The sequence below is a fragment of the Nyctereutes procyonoides genome, unplaced genomic scaffold, assembly GCF_905146905.1.
Source record: "Nyctereutes procyonoides isolate TBG_1078 unplaced genomic scaffold, NYPRO_anot_genome, whole genome shotgun sequence".
Taxonomy (NCBI): domain Eukaryota; kingdom Metazoa; phylum Chordata; class Mammalia; order Carnivora; family Canidae; genus Nyctereutes; species Nyctereutes procyonoides.
In genome coordinates, this window is record NW_026575146.1 from 60,341,405 (window position 1) to 60,362,262 (window position 20,858).

The 20,858-nt window shown below is 42.2% G+C and overlaps 2 protein-coding genes across 4 annotated transcripts in view; one reads left to right on the forward strand and one right to left on the reverse strand.

Moving 5' to 3' along the window:
- RIC1 (RIC1 homolog, RAB6A GEF complex partner 1) overlaps nucleotides 1–2,985 on the forward strand; it is a 145,387-nt gene extending 142,402 nt beyond the window's left edge. For all 3 annotated transcript variants that reach the window (XM_055311054.1, XM_055311052.1, XM_055311053.1), the window contains exon 26: nucleotides 444–2,985. In XM_055311054.1, the coding sequence (XP_055167029.1) occupies nucleotides 444–732 (289 nt within the window). In that variant the 3' untranslated portion in view covers nucleotides 733–2,985. The remainder of the gene's footprint in view (nucleotides 1–443) is intronic.
- A 2,543-nt stretch (nucleotides 2,986–5,528) lies between these two features.
- The window catches only part of ERMP1 (endoplasmic reticulum metallopeptidase 1), a 40,973-nt gene continuing 25,643 nt past the window's right edge, over nucleotides 5,529–20,858 (reverse strand). Inside the window, exons 11-15 of the mRNA XM_055311055.1 lie at nucleotides 18,793–18,945; nucleotides 16,420–16,622; nucleotides 15,775–15,890; nucleotides 7,784–7,947; nucleotides 5,529–7,672 (exon numbers count right to left, since the gene is read on the reverse strand). Of these exons, the coding sequence (XP_055167030.1) occupies nucleotides 7,508–7,672; nucleotides 7,784–7,947; nucleotides 15,775–15,890; nucleotides 16,420–16,622; nucleotides 18,793–18,945 (801 nt within the window). The 3' untranslated portion in view covers nucleotides 5,529–7,507. The remainder of the gene's footprint in view (nucleotides 7,673–7,783; nucleotides 7,948–15,774; nucleotides 15,891–16,419; nucleotides 16,623–18,792; nucleotides 18,946–20,858) is intronic.

Sequence of the window (20,858 nt, forward strand, 5' to 3'; positions counted from 1 at the left end):
CAGTCCATAGCAGTTACCAGCAAGCCCAAAGTAAGTTACTTAGATAGAAGTGAAGAGCCTTGGGTTCTAGCCCTTTGTCACCAATCATGTGTGGATTTGGGTTTTCCCTTACTTGGATCTAGTTTTTTCCTCAGTTGCCAAATTCACTCAGGAAAGATTTACTCTGTGAAGGTTTTTTAATTCTAATACCATTGGACAAAGAATGTCAGTCCTTGCTCCTAGAGCTCAGAAATGTAAGACTTACACTGCACACCAGGAGTGGAACCACTGTCCTGGCCAGGATCCTAGGAAGCCTTTCCTTCTGATTCTGTGCCCCCTCTCCTCCCCACATCATCTAGCATGGAGACCTCGCTATGTCTGTGTTTAGTAGCAGTTAATCCAGAACAGTGTGGAACATTTTGAATGGGGCAATAAAAAGCTAATTTCCTTTCCTCTTTATTTAGTCCTGGATATAAGCCATTTTTAAACATCATTAAGCCACAAGTACAGAAGCTCAGTGATCTAACAGAGGAGCAGGTCCAGCCTGAAGCCTTCCAGCCAATAACTGTGGGTAAGACTCCTGAACACACCAGTGCCCGGGCAGAGGAGAGCCGGGGCTCCTCGGGCCATGGAAGCATCTCCCAGGGCGAGGTTGGAGGGAGCAGTCTGGTCAGCCGGAAAGAGGACGACACAGCCCTAGCAGAGGAGGAGGAATCTTTTCAGGATGGGACTTACGACTGTTCTGTGTCCTAACAACAGTGGCATGCCACGACCACGGGCAGTATTAATTAGCGGCAGTGTACAACTGAGGACACTGTGACCTAGTTGGACGATTTAACCAGGGAGAGAACTCAGAGACTCTGGTAAGGTATTATTAAATTTTAACTCTTTCCCTCTAAGAAATCTCTGACTCCATAAAAATGTGAGATCAAATCATTTTTCATAAAAAAATTTTTTAAGCTGCGGTGGAAATAAAGAGTATTGTACAGTTGTACATGAGAATATTTTGGTTTTATTCTTAATGGTAGCTCCTAAACCATAGGGATTTTGCCCTAGATGAGCCTACTTTTTCACTACTTCTAGCTTCTTACATGTTTTCTGGTTCAGCGTGTGTCCAGATTGCTTTTTAAAAATAAATGCTAAGGTGCTTGCTGTAGCTCATCAGGTACTTGAGCTACTGGTATGGCCCTTTGGATCGAGAGCACTGGACTCCCTAATTGGGCCTCCTGAGCAGATGCCTGCCCTGGCACAACATGTGGCTGTTGTGATGGAGACATGCTCCTTGGCTTTTTTAGCCCATTAAATCCCAGTCCTGACTTGATGGAAGCTGTTTACCTGTGAGTCAGCCTGCCTGCGTTATTTAGCAAGCTTGATGCCTGCTGGATCAGTGTGGGCAGAAGTCTGGGGGTCTTACCAATTATGCTGTTAGATACCACTAAACTATTTTTTATCAGAGAACTGTATCTTTTGTGAATACTCTTGTGTAAATATACTCAAAGGCACTGTTCATATTTTTAGGGCTTATATTATAATTTGTAAGGTTTAATGCTGGATTTCCACTGCATGGCTATACTCACTCTTGGAATAGAAACCGGGCTTGCTCTTCTTTCCAAATAGGAGCAGTCTTCATAGAAAAAAGCAGGTTTATTGGCTTGGTCATACAGTAACAGAAATGGTCACACTGATCATGAAATGACACAGGTTTTGTGCAAATTAATGTAGTTTCTTATTTATTGCTTTTGTAAATTGAATAAAAATGGACCTTTATGTAAATAGACTGCTGAATCCTGTATTATCACGGCTACTAAAAATTACTATGTGAAGAATGCATTCTTCAATGTAACTTTTAAAATATTTTATGTATTTCTAGATATGACTTAAATTTTAGTTTTCATACATTATGAAAACCTATCTGCATACTCCTTAATTGCTTCAGACTAAACATGTACCCACTGTATGTACTTCCAGTTATCTTATATCAGTATTAATTTACATAGCTTGTTTGTACTGTGCAATTTGAACAAATGAATGCAATGTTATTTTTTACAAAAACAAACTTGTTTATTTTTGTAATAACAATGTATCTGATGTGGACCAAATTCATACCACTATGTAAAAAAGCCTCTCTCTTCTCATAGTGCAATTACAGTTTAGAAATAAAACTTGGTCCTCTACCCTTGCTTTTTAAAGTAAATGGCTAGACACAGTTGTCCTAGCCCGGGTTTCCCTGGCAGAGAAACTCAAGAGCATTTTGAAATTGCTTAGTTCAGAATCCATCAAACTGTTTTAAATTATTGAATTTGGTAATTTACTATCATTTACTTTTTACAACAAGTGCAATAGAACTTCATAGAACAGTAGAACTCCCAAGTGGGTGAAAGATGTGATGATGGTACCTAGTCTTTCTGGTGCTACTTTATTTAAGCCTTTGTTTTAAACCACCTTTCCTTGAATCTTAACAAAAATGTTTCCCTTGTGAGTACATGCAGCCCAGCAAGAAACGAACCGGAAACTCCTCCTGTCCTAGGCCATTAGGAGGAGAACTAGCATTCTCTTTGTGTTTGGTGTGAATATACGGTCAATAAAATGATTTACCATTGTAAACAGCTGTGATCCTTTCAAATCTCCGAATGTGCTGCTGGGTTCATCTTGCACTCTTAAAAGCAGGGCACCAGTAGGTAACCGAACTGCTGTGGTTAACACCGTGAATGAATCTTTGCTCTGCACTTGTTTTTCAGGTAATAGAAATGGGCAGCCCCAAGACAGAAAAATGAGCAGGTTTACAGAAAATTTTTTTTGGTAATTTGTTATATATTTTTCTTAATTTATATTTTTGCCTTGTTTGGTTCACATATATCAACTGTTGAAGCCATAATTAACCAATGAATTTAAGTATTCAGTATAACTATTTGAAGTTTAAATTATTTGCTGATACCAAAACAAGAAGTCATTTTGAGGGGTACAGTCGACCTTTGCTTGTAATTAAAATTGCTGCTACTTCTGTAATGTGTATTTTTTTACTTGGTAAAGGGCAATAAAACCACTACATGAACTTTGTTTATTCATCACCTCAGGTTAACAGCAAAAAGTATATTTATTAAAAGCCACGGAAACACTCTTTTCATTATGTAATTCCACCTCTTAGAATTTTCCTTATGAAGTAACTAGAGATTCAGACAGATTTAAAATTTAGAATAAATTTAGATTTATTTAGGAATATCAAGAGTTGGCAGGATCCTATATGCCTGACTGTAGAAGCTTGCAAGGGAAATCCATCTTGAGGACACAGAAAATGTTCAGAATATAATAAAAATGATTTCCACCAAATACAATGGTCCATCTAAGTACAGAGGAGACTGGGCCCCATCTCTGACAGGTGGGATTACAAGCGAGTCTGATTCCCTGGTTTCCTTAACCTGTGCCTTTTTCTGTGTGGCTTCTTTTACTTTGCAGGACATTTTTAAGGTTCATCTTCGTACGTTAGTACTTACTCCTTTTTAAGGCTGGATAATGTTCCACTTTATGGATGTACTGCCTCTGTCCATTTACCAGTTGAGGGACACCTGGATGGTTACCGCTGTTTGTCCTGAACATTCACATGGATAGAAGTTTTTGGTTCTCTCTAGAAGTGAAAATGCTCATTCATGTACCTGGTTAATGTTTTGAGGAAATGCCTAACCATATCCCAAAGTGCCTGTGCCATTGTCTACACTTCCAGTTGCAGGGGAGGTGGGCTCCGAGTTCTCCCATCAGCACGGGTTACCGGCTGTGGCTTAGTTACTGCCATCTGAGTTATGTAGGAAGCGTGTCATCACGGTGCAGGTATGCATGTTTGTGGTTGGCTAATGTCTTTTCATACGGTTTTTAGCCATTTGTGTATCTTTGGAGAAAACTTTATATCCTTTGCCCTTTTCACAGATTTGTAGGAGTTCTTCATGCATCCTGAATACTAGACCTTTACTGGATATGATTTGCAAGTATTTTTTCAGTCCAGGAGCTTGTGACTTTCAGGACAGTCTCCTTTGAAGTAAGGACGTTTTTCATTTTGGTCAAGTCCAACTTTTTCTTTGGTTGCTTGTACTCTGGTGTATGTGAGAAATCATTGCCTAAAACACGTGGTTGTGGCGATTGGCGCCTGGGTCTTCCTCTAAGAGTTTTGCTTTTTGTCTATTACAGTTTTAGCTCCTACTTAGGTCTTTAATCCACTTTGAGTAAATTTGTGTGTGGTATGAAGTGAGGAGTGTAACCTTGTTCATTTGTGTGCTATTCAGTTGTCCCACCACAATTCACTGAAAAGATTCATTTTCTTCCCCTCCCTGAATTGCCAAAAATCATTTATTTGTGGACTCTCAGCCGTATTCTGTCCGTCGCTGTTCTTAACATCCATACCCCACTGTCCCAGTTACTACTTGGTAGGAAGTTGTGAGCACGGGACAAGTTTGTAAGTTTGTTTTTCCAAGACTCTTTGGGCTATTATGGGCCCTTTGCATGTCCATATGTATTTCAGGATTAGCTTGTCAATATCTGCATATAAACCAGCCGGGGTTGTGTTGTTTGTGGGTCAATTTGGAGAATGCTGCCATATTAATGAAACCAATCCACAAACATGGGATTTCTTTCACTGTGTTGGTTTCTAGTGTAAAAATCTTAATACTTTTTGTGAGGCTTATTCCCTGTTTTCTTGTTATGGAAATACAAGTGTTATGTTTCCCTTTCATTAACTGTAACAAGATTTTTGTGGATTCTTTAGTCTTTTCTCAATAAATCTGTCCTTTCTAATCTGGATGCCTCTTGCCAGACTGCCCTGGCTAGAGCCTCAGGACAGTACTTAGTAGAAGTGGCCCTGCCTTCGGGATAAAGTTTCATCATAGTTGTTAGCTGTGACTTTTTCATAGGCAGGAATTTCCTTACTCTGATAAAGGTACTCAATTGATACGGTGTATTACATTGATTTTTCAGGTGTTAAGCCAACTTTTCATTCCATGAATAAATCCCACTTGGTCATGGTATAGAGCCAAACTTAAAAAATTATATCAGTACATTAATAAAAATATGTATATGAATATACTTCAAGGTATATTCAAAATATATGAAGATAGTTTCCAAATAAAGAGGCCTAAATGCTTTTTGGCTTTATTGGCCCTACAAGAAGGTGCATGATGTGGAGGTGTACCGAACTATTCTGGGGAGAGGCCGTACTCCTGCAGGTGGACAGGAGTGAGTGGTGGACCACTGGCGGAAAGACCATGTCCTCTTCCTGCCCCCATGATCCTTCTGGATTAGCCCTTCAATGATTTTCTTTGCCAATAGAGAGGATTGTAAAAAGCTCGACATTTAACAAAGTGAGATTCACTATTTCATTCCACAAAAAGCTTTCCAGTGTTTCCTTGTTGAGTGCTTTGCTCACATAACCTTTCTGCCCCTGTGAGCCATCTATGTCTTTTAAAAGCAATTAAAAATGCTTTTTAAAAAGGCTTTAAAAAGGCTCTGTAGATTCTAAATAGCCCTTTAAAGATGGGGATACAGAAGAACAAACCATAAAGATCTGGTTTTTCAGTTGAAGATACTAACAGGTTAAAAAGTTTATTTCAGTAACATAAGGCAACAATTCAGTGAAAAGGAAGTAAAGACAAGCGTTTTTCCTGTGGCTTCCTGAGTGAGCAGCTGGGACCCTTTCATGGTGACACTTAGCCATCCTGTCCTGCTCCTTGCCATCAGCTAAAATGTCAAACACATACTTCATGCAACAGTCTGTAAATTTCCAGCATTTCTTCAAAATCACAGTTCTTCACATTTTCACTGAATGCTCAATACTGGGCTATTTACATTTAAATTCTGTAGGAAAAACTGCATTTGTTAGAATTTGAAAAGACCCTTTTATAAGTGAGCTATGAAGGATGAGATACTCCAGCCTCAGAGGCGGGAATATTAGGGATGTAACTCCTCAGCCCTTTCTGGTACCAAAACAATCTGCCCCAGTACTAAGCATGCCCTGAGACGAGTGAGCATCCTGAAAACCAAAACAAAAGGAAAATAATGTGAAGGCAAAAAGAAAACCATGATCATTACTAAAAGGCAAGAACGTTTTTCCCAAAGGAGGAAAAAAAAATTATGAGTAACTTTCCTTATAAAATGCCCTTCCTCAGCCTAAGACACCCCCCCTCCCCCCGGCAAATGTCAAATTAACCACAGGGACGTTTGAAATTCATTTAGAGATTACTTTTTGCCCACAACTCTGATTCTATACAAGCCACAAACACTGTAGTCCTTATTCACCACCTGACAAATTCAGGCCTGACAGGTGGGGGGGCGGGGTGGGGGCAGGTACTTGACATACTTGAAACTGGTAAGGAACAGTTCCTACAAGGTCCCCGATCCTTTCACATGACAGCCAGGGTCGGGGGTCACAGACAAGGCAGTGGGCGGAGCAGGATTACAGAAGCATGTCGCACACACAGCAAAAGCAGCTTCAAGGATTTCCTCCTGGGGCGCACACGTGGTGCCACTGTTTTACTATGGCTTTTAAGTGGCTTTTTGGCCTATGCTTGCTAAGCTTAATCTGTTCAACCTTTTCAGTTTCTTAATGGAAAAAAGCAAGCACTCATCTCCCCAAACCCTTCCATTGCCGGAGCCTCACAGCCCTGAGAGACCCTGCCGAGACCCGCCTCCCAAGCCACGCAGAATGGAAAGCACCTCAGCGGCTCCAGGTACTGCAGCCTCATTCCCATGTCAGGCACCCCCTGGAGCCCGAGGAAAGCCAGCCCTGCTGGATGGATGCACACTTGGACAAAACACAGGAGTCAGTGCATCAAAAAAATTATGCCCCAAAGGATCAACCTTGGATAACAACACTCCTATTAAATGAATATTTATAAAACGTCCAGCCCCAGCAGGACATGTGGCTAAACAAATGCTCCTCTTAAATTGGCAAAGTGGAAGAGGGAAAAGGTATAGACTGGGCCTTGAAAGCAACTCAGGAAAGCATCACAGAGATGGCTCTCGGTCAGTGACCACTTGTGGGAAGGACAAGAGTCCCCAGCTCAGCACAGGTTCCCACACTGGGGGCTGGGGCCTCTGCGGTAACCGCCTTCTAATACCTATGGTTCAGTCCCGAGGTCTGACAAAACCGATCTGTCCACTGACAAAACAAATGGTCTTGGGCTTAAATTGGGAATGTCATTTGTCTAACTTACAGTACCTTTCTACATTGTTCATGATCCTAAGGGGATTGAAGTGGTTTGTTGGCTTTTATCCTTAAGGTCATATAAAATGACTTACGTGTGCAGTGGTAGTACCCACATGTGCTTAAGTGCCAGGAAACTGGCATTTTCAAGTGTCAAAAAGGCCATGCATCGCTACCCCCAGCATAACCATTGGGGTGCTTGGCCCTGAGGAGTGTTAGCCCACTAAGCTCTCTGAACTTGTGCTCTTTAGCAATCACCGACTCACACGCATCCCTGTGGTGCCAGGAGAAACCGTGTCACATGGAGTGTCCTGCTGGGCATATACTCAGAGCTCATCCAGAAGATTAAAACACAAAGAGCTTGTAGGTGCACACCCAAGCAGAGGGAAATGTCCAATCTGGGAACTTCTCCTTCAGAGCATCCAGCTGGGAGGATTTCTTATCTTTCCCAGAAAGGTAGTGGGCAGCAATGGCCACGGTGACCATTCCTTCAGGCCGTTCTTCCAAGACCTGGTAGAGAAAAATTAGTTTAGTTCTCCAGCTCTATGAAGGCAGAATAATGATCCCAGATGCCACCGCGGAACCTGACCAGTCACGGCAGCAAAGCTGGGAAATTCTCACCTGTACTTCAATCCAGAACTGCCATGCAGAGGCCTGGAGCCCGTGGGAGTAAAATACGAAGTAGTCCCCGCCTTTACTTGTGACTGGGGTGCCATTGCCAAGAGACCACTGAGAAAGTGTTGACCCTTTGTGGGTTCGAACGTAGAAGGACATGTGGCTTGGTCCTGTAAGGAGAGGAAGAGGGGTTACCCTCACCACCAAGCCAGGCTAGGAAGGACTCGCCTCCTGTCCCCTGAAGATCCTCCTACTACAGCCCCGTATTATCAATTCCACTCCTGGTATCAATGAGGCCCAACAGGAAAAGGCCAAGAATTTACAGTGATATAAGAACCTAGTGCGCATGAGTCTGTCAGAAATCTAGGGAATAGGCTTCATCTAACCAAAAAAACTTCAAAAACTATAGCAAGGGAATAGACAGGATTGCAATATACCCACACACAATACGAAAGTGGTAGGAGACTGAGATGTCATAGGCACCCAACACTGACAGGGAGAGAACGTGGAGGGAGCAGACTTGTAGAGGCTTGTGAAGCCAAGGCCACGAAAAACTGAGATAGTCAAAGGTTACATACATCGTCAAAACAAAAATATAGACCTTCCTAAATGCCAGCAAATAGTTTTTTTAAAGAGCGAAGACGACCTTCCCTACAAAAAAGGAATATAGCAAATAAAGCACCAAATTGAGGACAAATGCACCAGTCATAAAAATAAATGTGAAGAGACCTAATCAGCAACTAAAAGGAAAAAAATTTCAAGTTGGCTTAAAATCCAGACCCAATCATCTACCATATTCAACAAACATACTTAGGTTCAGAAAGGATAAAAATAACAACATGAACAAAGGTATTTCAGGCAAGTGAAGAGTTTTTAAAAAGACCTCTTTCGGGGAGCCTGGGGGGCTCTGGTTGAGCATCTGCCTTTGGCTTAGGTCATGATCTCTGGGTCCTGGGGTCAAGTCCCATAGCGGGCTCCCTGCTCCTCCCTCTCCCTCTGCACCCCCTGCTCGATTTCTCTAAATAAAATCTTTAAAGAAAAATCATCTCAGAAAAAAAAATTAAACAGGATTCAAAACAAATGCATTACATTGTAAAAAGGCACTTTTTATTTGTTTTTAAGATTTTATTTATTCATGAGAGACAGAGAGAGAGGCACGCAGACACACAGGCAGAAGCAGGCTCGATCCCAGGTCTCCAGGATCAGGCCCTGGCCCGAAGGCTGCACTAAACCGCTGAGCCACCCAGGCTGCCCAAAAGGCATTTTTTAATACTAAAAGCTTTAATTCAGAATGATACAAAATTGTGAATTCTGTGCATCAAGTGACAGCAACTGCCTGATGAAGCAAAACTACAGGAGATGCAAAAAGATATGCAGAAAGACACTGGTAAGTCCATTGTCACATGAAACATCAGTTGAACAAAAAGGATTTAAACGTGAAAACTAATGGTCAGTGAAGTAGATCATGGGGATAAATATACCTAAGTTTAGAAGATAAATTCTGCGTTATCAGCATGTAGAATAAGCAAAAAACATTCATAAAATAGTAGCTTATAAAGAAAATATCGGTTCTATAAAGTTGAAATATTACAAGTAACACCATAATTCAGTAAACCTTAAATTGTCAATAACAAAACAAAATGGTCTTCTACGTGCAGATTTTAAAAACAATTTAAAAGACTCTGGGGGATGGGGGCGGCAGCCCAGGTGGCTCAGAGGTTTAGTGCCTCCTTCAGCCCAGGGCCAGATCCTAGAGACCCGGGATCAAGTCCCATGTTGGGCTCCCTGTATGGAGTCTGCTTCTCCCTCTGCCTGTGTCTCTGCCTCTCTCACGAATAAATAAATAAAATCTTTAAAAAAATAAAAGACTCTGGGGTGGCTCAAACTCTTGGTTTCTGCTCAGGTCATGGTCTTGTGGGACCAGGCTCGGGTTGGGCTCCCTGCTCAGCAGGGAGTGTACATGGATTCTCTTCATTTCTCCCACCACTTGCACGTGCTCTTTCTCTACATCCTTAAAAATAAACAAACATATAAAAGACTCAGGTTAAGAAATCCAAACAAAAATTACAGATGGATCAGGGGTATGATCCCGGGGCCCTGGGATCAAGTCCCACATCGGGCTCCCCACAAGGAGCCTGCTTCTTCCTCTGCCTCTCTCTGTGTCTCTCAGGAATAAAGAAATAAATCTTTTAAAAATAAGAGGTTAAAAAAATAAATAAATAAAAATAAGAGGTTTTTTTGTAAATAATGAAAATTTTACATATCAAACTACTCAGTACATGTAAAAGCAGTGACAAGAGGAAAATCCAATAAATAAAACAATAAATGTTTTTTTCAGTGAAATAAAAGTACAACAGAGAAAAACAATGAAGGAAATAATACAGGTAAAGCAAAGAGGAATCAAAAGAGAATAAGAACTAAACAGACCTAACTTAATTTTACAAAAAAGAACAGATTTTTTTACTTACTACTACTAGCTAACTTGGTTAAGTAAAAGGCAGAGGTAAGGAGAATGGAGTAAAATACAAAAAGAATAAAAATAAACAGAAGAGGTGTTTAAAATCACATGTGGCTACTTTGGCAGACCTCTATGCTATTAAATTGGAGGACCCAGATGAAATGGATACTTTTTAAGGAAAATGGAGGCCTAAAACTGTGCGAGACAGGCATACATCTTAAGCAGACTGATTTCCCATGAAAAAAAACTACCCCTGCAGAAAAAGCATGATGCCCAGATGGTTTCAGAGAGGAATGCAAGCCAACTTTTCAACTAGATTGTTCAAATGCTTCCAAGGCATTAGAAATCAAGGAACACTTACCATTTCATGATGTCTATGTATTTATCATATGTAACACATACCTAATCCTGATTAAAGGGGGCCCAACAAAAATAAAGATGGTAACTGGGTGACGGACATGAAGGAGGGCAGGTGATATGATGAGCACAGGTGTTCTATAAGATGGATGAGTCACTGACCTCTACCTCTGAAACCAGTATTACATGTTAATTGATTGAATTCAAATAATAAACATGTACCTATCACTTGTATTAACACAAAATTGCTAAACATTAGCAAACAAAATCCAGTATCATGCAAAGAAAAAAAGCCATGGCCTTAGTGGAATACACAATATTAAAAGATCCAAGGAAGAAAAATTCTATGATTCCCCTTTATAAGATGCTGTGAGAGGCCTTTCCCCAAATTAAAGCCCATTCCTTATAAAAACACTCAAGAAATGACCCGTGATAAACACCTTTGCCTATCATGTCACCAGGTCTGTACCTCAGGCCTAAGGCTCATTCCTCACATGCTGGGCAACACTAGAGATCTGTGCTCTACCTAAAGCAAGGATGCCTGCTCATGCCCCACATGGCCCCACCCACCCCACACCATGTGGGCTGCATCAGCCACCAAAGACACGCCAATTACAGACCTAAGAACGGGTAAAGAAGAAGGAAGACAATATTTGCAGATGATACACAATAGTCAACAAGTTATACTTGAGGTCTGTTTTTGTATGGCGCTCTGTTAAATATGTGGTAACTGATACACAGATGACCCACACATACACAAATATTTTTTTCCCCTGATTTCTTGACAGGTGTAACCAAACAACACAGGGCAGTAGATGTGTAACTTGACTGCCAGGAACCTGAATTTTATTGGAATTCTCTAAATTGTGCATAAAGGATAAAAGTTTAGATTTTTCAGTGCTTCCTTTTTACAAGGTGGTGATTAAAGAAAAATCAGAAATAATTGGCATTGGTGGTTGGTGCAAAACAAATTTATTTCCAATTCAATTTTAAAAGCCTAGGGAAAACAAAGTATACATCTTCAAAAGTGCCAGTTGAGGCACTTAATTTCCTGTAACTGTTTCATTCTGTTAGTTAACTACCAAATTTTATTGTTTCACAACTACTGTTTTGTGTCCTCCAGCTTTCCTTACTAGATTTTCAAGTCCTTTCTTTAACTATGCCTTAGCATGATAGGTATAATTATTTTCTGTTTACAGTAAATATAATGATGGCCACAGTCACCAAAAAATACAAACACCAAACAAGCTACTTTTCAAAAAAGGAAGTTCAGTAAAAAGTGGGCAAAGTTGAGGTATATACAAATAATTTTGACAAAGATGCCAAAGCAGTTCAATAGGGTAAGTAAATGTTTTCAACAGATAATGCTAGAACAACTGGATATCCATGATGAAAAAAAAGAACCTTGACCTCTCTTGCACACCACACACAAAAATTCAAGGTATATCATAGGCCTAAACTAACAGCTAAAGCTATGAAGCTTCTAGAAGGAAACAGGAGAGTCTATCTTTGTGACCTCTAGGTAGACAGGATTTTTTAAAAAGGGTACATAAAGTACTAATTCTCAAGAAAAATCTGATAAATTGGAATTCATAAAAATTGAAGACTTCTGCACATCAAATGACCATTTGAGAAAATGAATGGACAAGAAAATCTGGGTACCTGATACACAGAGATCTGATAATGGTCTGTGACCTAGAACATACCCACTCCTGCAGGTCAATAAACTCAATGTTTAAAAGGGAAAAAGAAATGAAACAAAACAAGATACCTGAATATCTTCCAACACGCACTTGGAAGTGTGTCCACATCATTATCCGGGAAATGCAAGAGCTACTGCTACATGCCCCACAGAAATGGCACGAGGGAAAGGAGAGCAAACGCGGGCGAGACTGTAGAACAATTGGAATTCTCAGACTCCAAATGTGAATACTTCAGAACAACTGAGCTCAATCTCAAAATCATTATGTTTAATGACCCAGAATATTATATATTGGAAAATTCCATTTATATAAAGCTCAAGGAATGATACAAAGTGAACAGTAGCAGGAACTTCTAAAAATGAACTTCTTGTGGTAGAGTTCTCCAGAGAAATAGAACCAATCCTCAACGTGATGTTAGCAAACCAAATCCAACAATGCATAAAAGAATTCTATATTACAACCAGGTGGGATTTATTCCATGGATGTAGGGTTGGTTCAGCCTCTGAAATATCAGTTAATGTAATCCATCACTATTATCCATAGGCTGATGAAGAAAAAGCACATGGTCATGTTAGCAAAGAGAAAAGCACGTGACAAGATCCAAAGCCTATTCACACTTAGAGCTCAGCAAACTAAAAATAGAGGGGAATTTTTACTCAACCTGAAAAAGAGCATCTACAGAAAAGCTACAACTGGGGTGCCTGGGTGGCTCAGTTGGTTAAGCATGTGCCTTCGGCTCAGGTCATGATCTCAGAGTCCTGGGATTGAACCCCATGTTGGGCTGGCTCTCTCCTGTTCCCTCTGCTTGTGTGAGTTCTTTCTCTTTCTCTGTCAAACAAATAAAATCTTTTTAAAAAAGTCCCCAGCTAGGGATCTCTGGGTGGCGCAGCGGTTTGGCGCCTGCCTTTGGCCCAGGGCGCGATCCTGGAGACCCGGGACTGAATCCCACGTCGGGCTCCCGGTGCATGGAGCCTGCTTCTCCCTCTGCCTGTGTCTCTGCCTCTCTCTCTCTCTCTGTATGACTATCATAAGTAAAAAAAAAAAAAAAAAAAAAGTCCACAGCTAATACAATACTTGGTAAAAATGTAGCTTTCCCCCACTAAGACTGAGAACAGGACAATGGTTTCCACTCTTACTATTCCTCAGCACTTTCACAATACTAGAAGTCCTAGCTAATACAGTAAGACAAGAAAAGGTAACAAAAGATGAAATATTGGGAAGGAAGAAATAAAACTATTTTTGTTTGCAGACAACATGATCATCTATGTAGAAAATCCCAAAGAATCAACAAAAAAACTACTGGAACTAACAAACAGCTATGGCAAGGTTGAAGGATACAAAGTTAATAAAAAAGATCAACTGTTTTCCCATATACCATGAAGGAAAAATACTATTTACATTAGTATCCCCAAAAATGAAATACTTAGATGCAGATCTAGGAAAAGCTGTACACAATCTATATGAGGAAACCCACAAAACACAGTTCTGATGAAAGAAAACAAATAAATGGAGAGACATTCCATGTCACAGATGGGAAAAAATAATTAAGATGTCATTTTTTCCACCTTGATCTATAGATTTCAGTGCAATTCCAGTCAGAACCCCAGAAAGTTCTACAGTGGATCTCGACAAACTGTTAAATGGAAAAACAAAAGACAAGCAATATGCTGAAGAATAAAGTTGGAGAGAACTGATACTACCCACCTTTAATACTTGGTCAAGAGTGTGCCGCAATGGTTAAGTAGAGAAACCAGTAAGGAAAACAGAACAGAGAGCCCATAAATAGATCCACACAAATACAGCCAACTGATCTCAAATAGTCTTAAACAAATGCTACTGGAACAACTGGAAATCCACGTGCAAAGAAAGAAAAAAAATCCTTCACAGAGGCCTTACACCTCTCACAAAAATTAACTCAAAATGTATCTCTCATAGATCTAAATATAAAATACAAAACTAAACTTGTAGAAGGTAACCATCAGAGAAAATCCAGAGACTCTGAGTCTGGTGATAACTTTTAGACACAACACCAAATTCATGACCCATGAAAGAAAAGCTGAGAACATCGGACTTCGTTGAATTTAAAAACATACTCTGTGGAAAACTGTCGAGAGAATGAAAAGACGACCCGGACTGGGAGAAAATATTTGCAAATCACTTATCTGATATAAATATCCACAGGCACAAAGAACTCTTAAAATGTCAACAGAAAACAACCCAATTAATAGACACCACACCGGAGGTGACACACAGAGGGCACGTAACCAATGAGGAGGTGCTCCGGGAGCACCCTAGGTAACTGGGGCACTGCAAATGGAAACAAAAGTAAGATATGGCTCCGTATCTTGCAGAAGGGCTAATATCCCAGACACCAACAGCACCCAACACTACTGAGAATACAGAATGGTGCAGCCACCCTGCAAGAGTCTGGCTGTTTCTTACAAAGGTAAACATAGGCTAACCATACAATCTAGCAGTTGTACTCCTAGGTTTTATCCAGGTGAGGTGAAAACATGTCAAGAAGAAAACCTGCAAACAAATGTTTTATGGCAGCTTTATTCGCAGCTGCCACAAACTGGAAGCAAGCAAGCAATCTGTCCCTCGGCAGGGGAGGGGATAAACTGGTGTGTCCGTAACGCTATTCAGCAGCAAAAGCAGCAAGAATTATTTGAGCCCCAAAGGACCCAAAGGTTCTGAAATGCAGATCGCTACCAGTCTGCAAAGGGCTCCAGACTATATGACTGCAGCTTCAGGATATCCTGGGGAAGGCAAAACAGTAGAAATAGTAACAAAGGTCACTGCTTGCCAGTGGGAGTGTGGAGGAGGGACAAATGGGGGAGCACAGGGATTCTGGGGCGGGGAGCGTACTGTGTGTGCTGCAGGGTACATGACACTACACAGTAGTCAAACCCACAGAAGTCTGCAACACCAGCACCAAACTGGGCCTTAATGTGAGCCAGGAACATGGGCTACCACCGGCTCATCCATGTTAAGAACAAGTGCACACTCTAAGGCAAGGTATTAATAAGGCAGCAGGTGGAGGGGAGCTCTGTTTTCTGCTCAATTTTTCTGTAAATCTAACACCACTCTAAAAAAAAATAGTCTAATAAATTTTCTTCAATAAATCTTAATGAGCTTCAAGTGCTCCTAATTAGAAGCACTAGGTTCTTCCTATGTTGTTAATCACCATCATTTAAGGAATGAATATATACTTATTAAGAATTTTAAGAAATGGGGGCCCCTGGTTGGCTCAGTCGGTGAAGCATCTGCCTTTAAGCACAGGTCATGATCTCGGGGTCCTGGGATGGAGCTCCATGTTGGGTTCCCTGTTCAGTGGGAGTCTGCTTCTCCCTCTCCCTCTGCTGCTCCCATCCCCCACTTGTGCTCACCCTCAAATAAATAATTAAAAACTTTAAAAAATAAAGTTTAAAGAATTTTAAAAAGTGAAGGAGAGAAGAGAAAACTGTCCTATGACTTACCTGTTGCTTCAAACGTCAGCTTTACAGAATCCCAGGGTGTCTGTTCCTTGGACACAAGTCTGAAATGAGCAGGATCTCCTGGAGAAACTTCTGGAGCAGGAAGATACCAATTTTTCCTATTTGGAAAGGTAGCTTCAGTATTTAGGATGCTTAAGAAGTTGACCGCTATCTCTGAGTCATGGAAATGGTCCAAATACAACTCACATTTTGGGGTATGAAAATAATCTCTGGTGGACAGGACAAATTATGCTAGGTACTCTTAAAGCCCGTTACCATAGGATGTAACCTTCCCAGATTTAGGAACAAAGGATCCTATGTGATCTTGAGGCCACCACCCAGCCTCTTCCTTCTTATCCAGCCCTTTACTACCACACCACGAAAACATCCCAGAAATAAAACAATTTGAAACTGATGCTGAACTGCTATTAGAACAGCTGAAGAGGCAGCCTTTCCAATCACTCAGGTTTCTAGAGGGAAGACTTCCTAAATTTGAAAAAGCAACAGTAACCTTCTGAGTGCTTAATCCCAAAGGAGGGGAACTCCTGTAGTGAAGGAAAACCTGGCCTACACAGCACTGGGCTTGTGTGTGAACCAGCATGAATAGCGGAGCACTCCCTCGGTGACAGGACCTGACAAAAGACGAACCTGATGAGGAAGTGCACCGGGAGGTACCACGGGAAACCACAGAGTGGTGCATCCTCCTCACAGTGAGCTCGAATGGTGTCGTTGATCTCAGGAACATGAGGGGTTATGTGAGACATTCCAGTGTAATCAAACCCATTGATCCATATTCCAGAGTCCCGTTTAATGACGTTTCCATCCAGATCATGAAATGTTCTAGTCATGTGCTGTGAAGGACAGACTAATGAGAAAGCTGCTACTCCAACTCCTTTGCCCACATCGCCTCCAGATGAACGAGTAAATGTGACAATACCAAGAACCTGTGTGGCAACAGAAACCCTCACCCACTGCGGGGGGGGGGGGGGGAGGTTTCAGGGGAAGGGGTGGGCACAGCCACCTTGGGAAACTGAGGCCCGTCAAGCAGCCATTCCGTTCTGTGTGCCTTAGAGAAACTCGTGCAAGGTACAAGAGTACTGACTCTGCACCATCCACATTAGCCAAAACTGCAAGCCACCCAAATACCCAACAGTAGAGGGGCAAGTGAACAGGGGCATCACCCCACAGAGGTCAACTGAACCACAGGGATGCAAATCAACGTTGGAAGCTTCTTGCGTGCTGCTGGGCAAAACGTAGCAAGTCACAAAGGAGTATTTGTTAGGTATGGCTTTATCTGTAACAAGTTCAAAAAGGGCAAACTGCACCTTCCTGTTCAGGGATCCTGACGTGGTGAAGGTACGTGGTGAAGAAAAGGTAACAATTAACCCTAAATGTCAAGACCAGGAGGACTTCTCTGGGGAGGGGGAGGTGGGGCAGGATCAAGAAGGGGACACTCGGGTCCTACAGGTACTGCTTATGTTGTTTTAAGCCCAACAGCAGATATACAAAGTTTTTATTATTTCTTACAAATACATTTATATAGTTAAATCTCATGAAGACTCTTCTGAAAACCTATTTTAGATTTAGAAGACATGAGCATTAGAATGAAGCCTCCATTTACATGAAGGCTGGAAACAAATATGTCCTGAAATGAACACACCCACTCTTCCCTCTCAGTGTACTCTGAAGCTAATTCCATGCAGAGACGGAGTCTAAGTTCACCACTAGATGACAGACGTGGGCCTGACGACTCTGCAAAGCACCACACTCCACCTAGACCAGCTTCCTTAACGGCAGAAAACAGCCCGAAGAATATGGCACAGAACAGGGAGGGGTGTGGAGGGCAGGGGGAGGAGAACCGGAGCCCGCAGGCTGCACAGCCCACGACCCGCCTGTCAACAGCCCGGCTGGCTCCTCCATGCAGGCGCGGCTGCATGGGCTCCACAGAGCTGCGGCAGAGGCCATTAAGGCTGGTGGGGCCCCAAGTCTTTATTACCTGACCCTTTTTGGGAAAAGTTTGTCAACTTCTATCACTGGAGAACAAGAGAACCCCAAATAAATCAGAAAAGCAGTTTTTAAAAATAAAAATGTCCCTTTTCCTAACTACTAATTTAATTATAAAAATTCAATCTCCTAAAAATCAGCTCTTCTTCAAAGTTTTTGAAGTAAATTGTCAAGTTCGTCACACTGAGTGTATCGCTGTGTCCTCCAAGACTGTTACAGACAAGGAACAGTTGGCCCTTTGTCAGCATCTCCTCCCTCATCATTTACATTTGAGTGTTAGTATCATTTATTCAAATCCCTGGATACTTATCTGGGTTATGATTTTTTTTTTAAGATTTTTTTTTTTTTTTGTAAAATAGGTTCTGCACCCAATGCAGGGCTCAAACTCACGACCCTGAGACCAAGACTCCTGTGCCCTACCGACCAAACCATCCAAGTGCCCCTGTTTGAAGTTGGCTTTTCTGTTTTGCAACCTCTAAGGCTGAGAATGACTAGAAATAAGGCAGCTTAGTTCTTTCCCTGCCTTCTATCACCGATTTCAGAAAGTTTGCCAAAAATCTAAAATCCACACAAGTTCTAAATCCTGTGCTACTAGTTTCCTAAGTTATATTTTCATCATGACATCCTACCTCAAAGGCTACCTGAGATCACCTGTACCAGCATTTTAAAATATCAATTTTGTTTTGCCTGATGAACTCGGACTTTTACTTGGCCCACAGACGTTTTTACCACCTGTACTTCTGAAAGCTCATTACCCCACAGCACATATTTGCATTTTTGTCATTTGAACAATAACCAATAAGCTGACATGTCTGGTTCAGGCTCCTGGGAGAAAGCATGTCTCGCTAGAAAGAAAGCCTCATGGGGGTCAGTCTCCTCACTGCCTTACAGGGAACAGCTGAGAACAACTAAATAAATAGGTCAATGGCAGGCACGTCTGCTGGTTTTCCTGTTGACTAGCAAAGCTCAGCAACACAGGGCTTCCCCCTCCAGAACCACACGCGAAGCTGCTCTTACCTGAAGAAACACTCTCTTTGGCTTTGGACTGGTGGGATAAGAGCTATACGGGAAGAATGCGCCACTGCAGACCAGGAGGAAGGTGACCATACACACTGCAGTTAAAGTCAGCATGGTTTTTTTGGTGCTTTTGGCAAGGTAGATGAAGTTAATCTAAAACATGAGACACAGAAATAGAAAAATCACTGTGGGCACAGAGTTGTCTTTACTGCCTTTGCTCTGTAACAGGTGTCACCCAACCAGTCGCAAAGAGCACCTGCCAGCACGTGTGAGCATGTGAGCATGCTGCCACAGCAAACAGGCCCCACTTAGGCCTTTCCATCACGGGCTAGAGCCCAGATAAACAGGTGACCACCAGCTGGACGGGAGAAGACTCCCAGGTGGGGTCTTGGTTCAGTTGGCAAGGACACCAGGACAGAGACCCACCCCCACTCAAACCACGACTGCATTTTACTTTTGATTCTGTCAAGGCCCCTGCTAACCACTACACGTTCGACACCAGTATACCAGACGTCATGACATCAGGCTTTTTTGTCAAAGGACCAGAGATAAGATTTTAAGCGTAAGCAAGCCTATTCCAACAAAGGTCAAGTCCCACTCCTCACAGTTGTGTGATGGGCCGCAGCGACAGCCTGGTCTGAGCCTGCACTCCGATGTGCCTCCAGGACCCCACCTGTGGGCCTATCCCCCCTCAGTGCCAGGCAGCCACAGTCAATGCCGTCTGAAACAGCACATCTGATGTTGGGCAGGAACAGCAAGTGGCTCAGCCTCAAGGTGGGCATCTAGCATGTCCTACAAACGCTTCTTCATGGTAATGAGATCACGGACATAGAGGTTGTGGGCAACACACAACTCTCAGAATATGCCCACAGATCCCCAGGGGGTTTGCATGCCACCACACTGACCCAGTCCCAGCTCCCTTCATGCCTGCTCCCCCTTATCACTCACCCTCTAGGGTCAGTAAGGAGAGCATGAATGTGAACATATGTTCATGGAGATAAAAAGGAGAAATAAGGCACACATTTGTAACCTACCAGATGCTCTACTATATAAAATTAAGGACTTTATAGCCATTGTGTATTGATATCCCATCCAAGGTCATCTCCAGCAAAATGGTACTGGTCTTAGGATCAATGGTCTTGTGTTTTTACACCAAGAGCACAGAAACAAGACAGCTAAGAAACAAATGGCTAAGGCAGTGAGTTTGCAAAACACAAATTATTACCTTGTCTGTCCCTCTCTGTCCTAACAGTCACAAAATTATAAAATGTGGTTGCCCAGAAAAGTGTCAAATAGCTCCCCAAGGAATGATTTCCCCTCCATTGGAAGGCTGCCCAGTTTAGGTGTTGAGAGGCTTTCAGGTCAAAATAAGCCCTCCCTGTCACACGCTGTGGTTCCTGCCATCTCCACCCAGCCGCAACCCCATGTCCTACAGCCTGTGTGAGCTCCGTTTCCACATCCACATTCCCGCTTCAAAGCATGAGGCACGTCTGCTGCCCCTTCCATCATTTTCTCCAGGAGGTCTGGTAATGGGGTGAATGAAACGTGTTCCCAAGGAAGGGCTGGGAGGTGAAGTGCTGTCTGGATTCCATCACCTTCAATTTCACTCTTATTTCCGTCTTAGATGTTATGTCACCCATCACTCCAGGTTCCCAAATGTGTGCAAAATAAAACGAAGAGAAACATGAGAAGGGTCCGGCAGTGTCCGCGTGAGCTGTCCTGTTCCCAAGCGTATCCCAATGTCACTGAGCTGTAGTCTTGGGGTTCTTCGGTACAATCCTAGGACCTGCTAACCTGCCACCAGACAGGCATGGAACTGCTTCTGGACAAATGTACTTAATAAATTCCCAAGGGCCGAAAGAGAAGCTCTGTGAAATCTGCATTATGGTCTAATTCCCACCTGGGCTGGCTCATTCGTCAGCCCCTCCAACGCCACCCCAGAGTAACGGAGTGAAGGAGGCCCGCCCCTGGTAGCACAGCCGTTTCACGTTCTAATGAAAAATAAACGGTGTTTCAAAGTATTCCAAAAGGCACTCTCCAAAAGCTTTCGTAGTAAGATAAAATTC